Genomic DNA, 11,779 nt, shown 5'->3' on the forward strand with positions numbered 1-11,779 from the left:
ACTAACAGTTGTAATTTTGAAAGGGAATGGAAAATAAAAACATTTACCCTATTTTTCCTGGACTATGCATAGTTTCAAGCAATCTTTTGTAAATAAAATAATTTACAATTGGCGAAGCTCTCTTCAGCAGGAAGCCAAGGCTAACATATAAATACGAGGCAATAAAGAACATGCCTCTTGTTTATATGTTATAATTTTTCAAAATCCACTGCACACACACACACACATACATATATATGTGGAGGCGCAATGGCCCAGTGGTTAGGGCAGCGGACTCGCGGTCGTAGGATCGCGGTTTCGATTCCCAGACCGGGCGTTGTGAGTGTTTATTGAGCGTAAACACCTAAAATCTCCACGAGGCTCCGGCAGGGATGGTGGTGATCCCTGCCGTACTCTTTCACCACTCTTTCTCTCTCTCTTTCTTCTGTTGGCCTGCTCGCTTAGCCAGCGGGGTGGCATCCTTCGAAGGCTAAAACAATGCGAACACATTGTGACCAGCGATGTGTAACTACATCTGATGGACTGGTCGGTCACGTGATCACGTGATATGTATATATATATATATATATATATATATAATATATATTATAATCATCATCGTTCAATCTCCACTTTCCATGCTGGCTTGGGTTGGATGGTTTGACTGAGGGCTGGCAAGCCAGAAGGCTGTACCAGGCTCCAATCCGGTCTAGCAGTGGGTCTGAGTGCAAAAATGAGAGGTAAAATGCTGCACAATGCAAATAATAGATTTTATTTTTTTGTTTGTAATATTTCTAATACTCACCGAAGCATCATTTGGTAAATGCTCCCCCCACTCTTTGCCATAATGACCTCCCTGATTCCAGCAGAACTCACTCATGCAACCATCTTTGCCAAGCTCTGAAGTGAAGAAAAAAAAAATTGTACAAAAATAAATAATGTCAAGAGAAAAGAGTCGGTATTAAAGGTGTAGAGTATTAATTAGACTATAAGTACAGAAAACCTTAGAATTAACTAACACTTGATTATGATGATGAGAGTTCCAAATGATCCGATCAATGGAAGTGCCTCATAAAATTGACATACAAGTGGCTGAGTACTCCACAGACATGCAAACCCTTAAACCTTTTGTTACCAACCTGGCTGAAACCGGCTCTGGCTCTGAGTACAAATGTTTTGTTTTCATAAGTTTTTAATTAAAATCTTCCACTAAACCTTAGTCGCAATTTATGTTCCGAACACTAGCTGAATGATAACTAAGTTATTTTACTAAATTCTTTCTTATATTTAAAATTAATTGAAAGAAACACAGAACATCTCAACAGAAATTTGGTAACAAGAAGGTTAAAATATATATAATAGAGAAACAATTCTTAATCCTTTTGATACCAGTCTGGCTGAAACTGCCTCTGGCTCTGTAGTATAAATGTCTTGTTTTCATAAGTTTTAAATTAAAATCTTCCACCAAACCTTAGTCACAATTTATGTTCCTAACACTAGCTTAATGATAACTAAGTTATTTTACTAAATTCTTTGTTATATTCTGAATTAATTGAAAGAAACAGAGCATCTCAACAGAAATATGGTAATAAAAGGGTTAAAATATATAATAGAGAAACAATTCTTAACCCTTTTGATACCAACCTGGCTGAAACCGCCTCTGGCTCTAGTATAAATGTTTTGTTTTCATAAGTTCTGAATTAAAATCTTCCACCAAACCTTAGTCACAATTTATGTTCCTAACACTAGCTTAATGATAACAAAGTTATTTTACTAAATTCTTTGTTATATTTAAAATCAATTGAAAGAAACTCAGAGCATCTCAACAGAAATACAATAACAAAAGGGTTAATGTGGTTCTCCAGGAGATTCAGCATGACACAGAATGTGACAAAGCTGGCCCCCTGTGAATTACAGGTATGACTCATTTTTGCCAGCTGAGTGGATTCTGGAGCAATAAAGTGAAATAAAGTATCTTGCTCAAGGACATGATGCACTGCCTGTAATCAAACACACGACCTCTGATTGTGAGCTGAATATCGTAACCACTAAGCCATGCCCCTTCACAAACTCTTGGATTGAAAGCATCCAAAGTAACAGAAAATCTAAGCTAATGACACATTTGGAAATTCTCACAAATGTTGGTGTAATTGTAGCTGTACACGGTTAAGATGCCTGATTCAGAACCATGGGGTCTTGGGGTGGGTGCCTTTGTGTGGCACCTCAGGCAAGTGTCTTCTATTATAGGCCCAGCGAAGAGACCAATTAGTCTTGCAAACGAAATTGGGACATGGAAACTGGAAGAAAAAAAAAGTGCATTGCATGTGTGTGTGTGTGTACAATTGTGTGTGCACACGTGTGCATAAAGCAGAAAATTTGCATCACAGAATCAGGGTCAGTCTCATGAAGGGCTGGTATCAAAAAGGGTTAAGGGAGCCCTGTGAGAGCACATTCACAGAGACGTTTGTTGCAATGGTTTACCTGGGATGTCCTAAACACAGGCAGAGCTACTTTATTGTAGAGTCACATCTGTTCCCTCCAACGTTTTGTGTATAATGCCAATGAATTTGGAAAAACAAGCAAAGAACTGTACCTTAAATTGAAGAAATATCTGATGTTAATTGTTAAAATAAGGAGCCACGGTTGTTGTCGCTAACTTACCATATATTCTTTTAACAAGATATTCCTGATTCGAGGTCAAATCCAGGAATGGAATTACAGAATTCAAGGTTGGTACAAGAGATCCTTTGGTCAGTACAACTTGTTTCAGGTTGGCAATGCTTACTTCTGGAAAAGCAATAAGCACCAGATTGATTGAGTGAGAAGTAAATTGATGACTGACAGGTAAGTAGGAAGGCATGCAGGTTGATAGAGATATGAACAATGGAGATGGATAGACAGATATACATAGATAGCTAGATAAATGCATAACTAGTTAACTAGCTGGATGATGACATTGTGCCTCAGTTCATTTTCCCATACGGCCTCAGACTCGACACAGAGGCCTACATCAAGTGCCTGGAGGAGGTAGTGCTGCCCTGGGTGAAGAGGGTTGCTACTGGAAGACCCTATGTCTGGCAACAGGGTTCTGCACCATGCCACACAAGCAGGAGAACCCAACAAAACTCCTTGTAACAGCAAAGATGAAGTGAAGGCAAGGATTATCAGCATTCAACAACTTAAACAAGGATACTGTCCAGAAGAGTTGCAGGAAGTTCCAAAGTCGTCTGGAGACCGTGGTTGAAGTCAATGGTGATTTTATTGAATAAATTTACTCCTTGGTATTTCAGGATATTTTTATGTAATTTTGGTAAATATATATGTTAAAATGAGATGTCAGTGTTATTTTCATTCTTGCATAATTTAGACAACAGTTTATTCACTGCACCCTGTATATACATCGGTAACTGGTTTGCTAGACATATACACAGATAGTTAACTAGTTAGATACATAGATTAAAGAGTTGACCAACTAGATAGATGCATAGACAGTTAAGTAGCCAGTCCATACACTGGTAGCCAGATGCATAGACAGCTAGCTGCATATATATATACATTCAGATAGGCAGAGTGATAAGCAGCTAAGCTAGATGCATGCATAGAAAGTCAACTGGGTGAACATAGACAGACCAATGCCTTCGTCAACCAAGAGATATACTTACCTCCAATTAAATTATCTTCACTACCAATTCTTTTCAAGCAGTTGTTAATACTGGGGATTTCTTTGGCCAGTTTAGCTACAATGGTCAGCGCTACCCACTTGAACATGAAATAAGAAACAGACATACAGAAAACATTTAAGAATTAAAACAAACACCACACACACACATCTGCACACAGCTACACATAATCAAAAGGCTTTAACCCTTCTGACACCAGCCTGGCTGAAACTGCCTCTGGCTCTGAGTACAAATATCTCAGTTTCAAAAGTTTTGAATTAAAATCTTTCACCAAACCTGAGTCACAATTTATGTTCCTAACACTAGCTGAATGATAACTAAGTCATTTTACTAAATTCTTTGTTATATTTAAAGTAATTGAAAGAAACACAGAACATCTCAACAGAAATACGGTAACAAAAGGGTTAAAATATATAATAGAGAAACAATTCTTAATCCTTTTGATACCAACCTGGCTGAAACCACCTCTGACTCTGTAGTACAAATGTCTTGTTTGCATAAGTTTAAGTTTTGAATAAAAATCTTCCACCAAACCTTAGTCTCAATTTATGTTCCTAACACTAGCTTAATGACAACAAAGTTATTTTACTAAATTCTTTGTTATATTTAAAATTAATTAAAAAAAAACACAGAGCATCTCAACAGAAATATGGTAACAAAAGAGTTAAAATATATAATAGAGAAACAATTCTTAACCCTTTTGATACCAACCTGGCTGAAACCACCTCTGACTCTGTAGTACAAATGTCTTGTTTTCTCAAGTTCTGAATTAAAATCTTCCACAAAACCTTAATCACAATTTATTTTCATAACACTAACTTTATGATACCTAAGTAATTTTACTAAATTCTTTGTTATATTTAAAGTAATTGAAAGAAACACAGAGCATCTCAACAGAAATACAGTAATGAAAGGGTTAAACTATAAATATTGTTAAAACATAATCATCATCATTTCCGTCCGCTTTCCATGCTAGCGTGGGTTGGACAATTTGATTGAGGTCTGGCGAACCAGATGGCTGCACCAGACTCCAATCTGATCTGGCAGAGTTTCTACAGCTGGATGCTCTTCCTAACGCCAACCACTCCAAGAGTGTAGGGCCAGTCAGGTGGTACTGGCAATGGCCATGCTCAAATGGTGCTTTTTATGTGCCACCTGCACAGGAGCCAGTCCAGTGGCACTGGCAACGACCTCGCTTAGATGTTTTGTTCACGTGCCACCAGCACAAGTGCCAGTGAGGCGAAGCAGGAAAAAGAAAAGGGTTTGTCACTGATAAAATTGTAGACAATGAGGAAAAGACTCATATGAGTTAAGTGATTAACTGATTGATGGTAATTAAAAGAAGTGCAATATAGCCAGAACCTCTAGTTTTATTGACCAAATGACAATCCAAGATTCAAAAAAATATTATTTTCAAAAGCTATTGACTAAGTTGAAAGTTAACATCCAACACCTGACCCATTGCTGACAAGAAGGGCATCTGGCCTCAGGAAATTTACCTCCATCTGACCCTTGCAAGCATGGAAAAGTGAACATTACAAGAATACAGGATGTTGTTATGTATGTTTGTAACCAGCTGCTGGTTCTGCAGAATTTTATATTCATTTTATTAACTCTTGGAACCTGTAAGTGTTTCAATTAAAACCTTATCCAAAACCAAAGCCCTTGTCTTTTTTGTTTCAAAACCAGGTCTGCAATTAGAACCCCAGTACCTTGTTGATGTAAAACATTGTTTATTCCATCATCATCATTGTTTAACGTTCGTTTTCCATGCTGGCATGGGTTGGACGGTTCAACTGGGGTCTGGCAAGCCAGAAGGCTGCGCCAGGTCCAGTCTGATCTGGCAATGTTTCTACGGCTGGATGCCCTTCCTAACGCCAACCACTCCGAGAATGTAGTGGGTGCTTTTTATGTGCCACCTGCACAGGTGCCAGACGAGGCTGGCAACGGCCACAATCGGATGGCGTGCTTTACGTGCCACCGGCACGGACGTCAGTCGGGGCGGTGCTGGCAGCGGCCACGTTCGGATGGTTCTCTTACGTGCCACCGGCACTGGTATCTCAGCTACAATTTCCATTTATGTTGAAAGATTTCGATTTTCACTTGCCTCAACAGGTCTTCACAAGTAGGGTTTGTGTCACGAGAAGGAAAGATATGCATAAGTGAGCTGGCTACATCCCAGGTAGAGGCCACGGGTTATGGTCTCACTTGTCCTGCCAGGTCTTAACCAGAAATCATCAAACAAAACACAAAACTGAAACTAAATAAATGAAAAATGAAAAATAAAAGCTCACCTTTCGTATTCGTTCTGTCCAGAGATAAAGATTTGCTTCACTCACAGAAAACCGGTTCCACACCTGGAATTAACCAAAGGTAAAGAAATCATCAAAAAGTTGAAATAAATAAATGCAACATAAGAGTTGTCCTGCCACGAGGTGAGCCACCATTCCATGGGCCCTTAACTCCTTAATGGATTCATACAGGCACCGTTGTGGCACACAGCATGTTTTGGGTATTTTAGACCTGGTCGTGCCCTTTACTCTCTTCAGATCGGACCACAAATGGTTTCTTCCAGAAGAAGAGACAGAGAGACAGAAAGAAAGTGTTGGAGAATGGGAAGAATTGACCACACCCCACCCAAAATACAAGAATGGTCCTTAGTTCACCAACCCCAAAAGGATGAAGGACAAACTGACCCCAACAGGATTTGAACTCAGAGCACAAAGAGGGGTGAAAGGCAAAGTGGCTGACAATATGTGCATCTCTGATCATGAGCAGAAGTAGTGGGGGAGCATCATAGTCATGTGTTGAGAGGGATTCTTTGGGGTTTGAATAATTCACCCTTGGAAACATCATTCATCATCCTTAAACAAGCTTTATTCAGGGATCTTTTAAGCTGGATGGGTTTCTCCAACTGAAAAAAATTCTAACTGGGCCTCACCTACAAGGTCATGTGCTGTTTATTTTGATATGAAGTCACCATGTTACGCACATATGGTTATGATGCATGCACCTGGTGCACCCTTATCAGATGAGTGGTCATTATTGGAATATTGAGCTTCATATATTTGTACCCCAGCATCACTTTGGTGGTGTGTGCTGCTCTCTCACTCAATAATAACAATTCTTTTTACTATAGGCACAAGGTCTGGAATTTTAGGGAAATGGAGCTGCTTGATTACATCAACCCCAGAACCTGACTGGTAGAATATTTCATCAACCCCGGAAGGATGAAAAACGAAGTTGACCCCCAGCAGTATTTGAACCCAGAACCTTAAGACAGATGAAATGCTGCAAAGTATTTTGTCCCAACTGCTAACAACTCTGCCCGCTCACCACCTAATTAACAATGATGACGATGATGATGATAAAAGTTGATCTTACCTCATTACCAGTGTAGGAAAAAACATCTTGGGTTGTGTCTCTGGTGGTGGTCGAAGACTGTGGAGTACGAGCGGCCACCTGGTACTGGTATTTACGTAGAACACAGGTACTGTCGCTGGCTGAGCGGCCGTAGTTCCAGAATGATGTGCTGCTACTGGACAGGGTCTCTGGAGAACCTACAAATTTATGGTCAACGCAGAACATTAAATATTACAGGAGGGTAACAGCAGAGAAGGGGACAGAGCTGCAAGTGGATAGGGGAGTGGTAGATAAATGTGTGTGGAGGCGCAATGACCCAGTGGTTAGGGCAGCGGACTCGCGGTTTCGATTCCCAGACTGGGCGTTGTGAGTGTTTATTGAGCGAAAACACCTAAAAGCTCCACGAGGCTCCGGCAGGGGATGGTGGTGATCCCTGCTGTACTCTTTCACCACAACTTTCTCTCACTCTTACTACCTGTTTCTGTTGTACCTGTATTTCAAAGGGCCGGCCTTGTCACTCTCTGTGTCACGCTGAATATCCCCGAGAACTACATTAAGGGTACACGTGTCTGTGGAGTGCTCAGCCACTTACACGTTAATTTCACGAACAGGCTGTTCCGTTGATTCGGATCAACTGGAACCCTCGTTGTCGTAACCAACGGAGTGCTCCTAAGTTAAACGTGTACCAAATAGTGAAGGGGTTCTCCAATTGGGGTATGCAAGAGAAATTATGGAATAAGAGCAAAGGATGCAAGATTGCTTCATAACCCCATGGTTTCAAGTTCAATCCTGCTACATGACACCTTGGGTGTCTTTTGCTATAGCCTTGAGCCACCCAAGCCTGGACCGGAAACCATGTGGTTATGAACCAAATATCATCCTACATCGGCATTACTTTGCCCTTACTCCATAACTTCTCTAGCATACCCCAGATTGAGAACCCCTTCTCTGTTTGATACATGTCTATCTACCACTCCCTCATCTATCTGCAACTATCTCCCCTTCTCTATGAGTGGAGCCTGTGGCATGTAAAAAAGCACCCACTACACTTGGAATGGTTGGCATTGGGAAGGGCATCCAGCTGTAGAAACCTTGTGAGATCAGATTCGAGCCTGGTGCAGCCCACTAGCTTGCCAGTCCTCAGTCAAACCGTCCAACCCATGCCAGCATGGAAAGCGGACATTAAACAACGACATGTGTGTGTCTGTGTTGTTATTTCACTTAAGCATAGCAATACTTATAACCTGGTGTTAGAACTCATTATACAAATGCTTCAGAATGAAGTACAAAGTACTGAACAGTAACAAGAAATTAGAATGATAAAGGAATAAGAAATTATATAATGTACTTCATTGGCTTGCAGCTGTTTCTGCTATAAGATGCAATGCACTCATAGTTGAGTGCTTGAGTATCACCCAATAGCTTCATCAGAGTTTCGGGCATATATGTATGTATGGCAGAGGCAGTAGTAGTAGTGATGGCAGTGAGGTACCGATCACCACCAAGCCGAGAGAACCTCTAACTGCCCCAGTCAATCAATATTCTCTAAACCAGTCCTACAAAGGCAGCATATCCAGAACATTCCACAACTTTGTTACTTACTCAGTTGACTTCTGTTCTCTTTTTGTTCTTCTTCTCGTAAATATTGACTCAATGCCTTCAAGTCAGTGATTTGTTCAAACGGATTATCTTAAACATAAAAACAAAAAATTTTTTTTTAAATGGGGAAACAAACATAAATAACCAAAAACAAAAATAATGAGTGATCGCCGTGGATTCCACAATTTAAATATTTCTAACTTTGGGCTCAGTACAAAATCAATCAACCACGACCCATCTGTACAATATTATTATTAGTTCAATACTTAAGGCAGTGAACTGGCAGAATCGTTAACACATTGGGCAAAGTGGTATTTCATCCATCTTCATGTTGAGTTCAAATTCCGCAACGGTCGACTTTCTTTTCATCCATCCAGGGTCGATAAAATAAGTACCAGTTGAGTACTGGGGTCGATGTAACTGACTAGCTCCCAGCTCTTGAAATTGCTGGTCTTGTGACAAAATTTCTAAAACCATTATTAGGTTTTTCCATCATGTTTCTGAAGATGACCATCAAAATCGTAATCTATCAACATCAGTGGAATTTGTAGCTGTGATACCAGTGCCGGTGGCACGTAAGAAAACCATCCGAACGTGGCCGTGGCCAGCGCCACCCTAACTGGCTCCCGTGCCGGTGGTTCGTAAAAAGCACCATCCGACCGTGGCCGTTGCCAGCTTCGTCTGGTCTCCGTGCTGGTGGCATGTAAAAGCACCATCCGATCGTGGCCGTTTGCCAGCCTCGTCTGGCACGTAAAAAGCACCCACTACACTCACAGAGTGGTTGGCACTAGGAAGGGCATCCAGCTGTAGAAACACTGCCAGATCAGACTGGGCCTGGTGCAGCCTTCTGGCTTCCCAGACCCCAGTTGAACCGTCCAACCCATGCTAGCATAGAAAGGGGACGCTAAACGATGATGATGATGATGACACTTTGTGGGTTCAGAGGTGGCTTATTTGGGACAATATTGGCACAAAATCCACAATTGCAATGGGGGCATGTAAGAGCAGAGTCAAGACCTGGCAGGAAACTTGCTTTCCGTGCAACCCTCCACTCCTTAGCTTTTCTGGTCAGAATGAATCCTGAATGCTGTGCTCCAGGGTACACTGCACAATGGTACAACAGAAAAAAAAAAAAAAGCAATCAACCATGACACATACACAGTGCCAAACCAATCAACCATACGCGCCCATACACTGCAGTGTTTCTTGAAAGCTAAGAGTAAAGATTTTGTGAGAAAATAAAAAAAAAAGAAAAGGGTGGGGTAGTTAAAACTCCAACATACCAGAAATTTCTAAAGATGTGACATGTCTTGCTCTCAGACCACTTTGGTTCGGTGAATCATAGCGTGATGAATCGTTAAGACGATAGGAAGTGTTTAAACTGTCGTTCTACAGAAAATAAAAAAAAAAGGAGTTAATAACTACTCGTTACTTACTGCAGTAATTGGGTTTCCAAGCTTTAGTGTGGACAGCATTTACAGTTATGGAGGCAGGACAAAGAATAATGTATATGAATGTGTGCACATATATATATATATATATATAATATATATATATATATATATATATATATAGTACTCTTTTACTTGTTTCAGTCATTTGACTGTGGCCATGCTGGAGCACCGCCTTTAGTCGAGCAAATCGACCCCGGGACTTATTCTTTGTAAGCCCAGTACTTATTCTATCGGTCTCTTTTTGCCAAACTGCTAAGTGACGGGGACGTAAACACATCAGCATCGGTTGTCAAGCAATGCTAGGGGGACAAACACAGACACACACATATATATATACATATATACGACAGGCTTCTTTCAGTTTCCGTCTACCAAATCCACTCACAAGGCATTGGTCAGCCCAGGGCTATAGCGGAAGACACTTGCCCAAGATGCCACGTAGTGGGACTGAACCCGGAACCATGTGGCTGGTTAGCAAGCTACTTACCACACAGCCACTCCTGCACCTACATTTAAATATTTGTACATTTAAATATTTGTTGTGTAAGATTTTTTATGTGAAGTCGTATGTTGAAACAGACATTGTTATATTTCGGAATGGTCATATTGCCAGTTTAGCCAATAAAAACACACGCACTATATATTTGGTGTTATTTTGCTTCAGTGATATTTATTTTTTACATTAATCTTAATCTTATTTCGGCCAGGGTTCTCTCGTCACACTCCTGTGACCGCATCAGTGGTCCTTTGTTTTCTTCTTTCTTATTTGTTTGTGTCTCTCCTTACTAACCGTCAGCCATTTTGTATTTCTATTGTATGTCTTTATTTGCGCACTAAATAAACATAAACGCACATAGAGATATAAGCATGAGCAAATGAAGACATACAATAGAAATACAAAATGGCTGACGGTTATTAGGGAGAGACACACAAATAAGAAAGAAGAAAGCAAAGGACCACTGATGCGGTCACAGGAGTGTGACGAAAGAACTCTGGCCGAAATAAGATTAAAATTAATGTAAAAAATAAATATCACTGAAGCAAAATAACACCAAATATATAGTGCGTGTGTTTTTATTGACTAAACTGACAATATGACCATTCCGAAATATATCAATATATATATATATTTAAATTAACGAAATCTTGGGCTGATGACAGGAATGTTGGAATAGGTATGTATTTCTAGCCTCCCTATATCTAACTAACCCACAAACGCGTTCTCAATTAATCAATTTACAAGTGATCTTTCGTTATTTTTCCCTCTATACCCATCTGTAATGTTTTTGAGTATACATTGTCTGGGAGACTCTTCTTATAGTAGAAGAAATAGCTAAATTCTTTGGCTGCTATTTCTAAAAGTTCAGTATGTGGTAAAGTAAATTTTTTTTGCTGAACCCTAATTATATAAAGTATATATATATATATATATACGTATATATGTATATATATATATATGTAGGTCCCGGGTTGATCCGGGGTTAACCACAGTAAGTAAGGTACTCAATACATAGCAGAGTAAAATTAATTTATTATATAGAAGGAGCTTCTACAGGACTAGTACTGTTTCATTCAAGAGAAATCTTCAGGAAGCTATTTAACAAGAATTGTATTAGCATTTATACATTTAGGCAGGTTTAAAGGAGTGGTGGTGGGGGACTTTTTTGGGGGTAGGCATAGCGCAAAATATCATACTTGGGGGAG

The 11,779-nt window shown here is 40.0% G+C and overlaps 1 protein-coding gene across 1 annotated transcript in view; it reads right to left on the bottom strand.

The window, feature by feature from the left end:
- The window catches only part of LOC115221742 (transmembrane protein 209), a 30,084-nt gene that overhangs the window by 4,972 nt on the left and 13,333 nt on the right, over positions 1-11,779 (bottom strand). Inside the window, exons 6-12 of the mRNA XM_029791958.2 lie at positions 9,905-10,010; positions 8,625-8,711; positions 7,044-7,219; positions 5,954-6,016; positions 3,642-3,738; positions 2,641-2,766; positions 785-879 (exon numbers count right to left, since the gene is read on the bottom strand). Coding sequence (XP_029647818.1) covers positions 785-879; positions 2,641-2,766; positions 3,642-3,738; positions 5,954-6,016; positions 7,044-7,219; positions 8,625-8,711; positions 9,905-10,010 — 750 coding nt within the window. The remainder of the gene's footprint in view (positions 1-784; positions 880-2,640; positions 2,767-3,641; positions 3,739-5,953; positions 6,017-7,043; positions 7,220-8,624; positions 8,712-9,904; positions 10,011-11,779) is intronic.

The sequence above is a fragment of the Octopus sinensis genome, linkage group LG18 (genome assembly GCF_006345805.1).
Source record: "Octopus sinensis linkage group LG18, ASM634580v1, whole genome shotgun sequence".
NCBI classification, from domain to species: domain Eukaryota; kingdom Metazoa; phylum Mollusca; class Cephalopoda; order Octopoda; family Octopodidae; genus Octopus; species Octopus sinensis.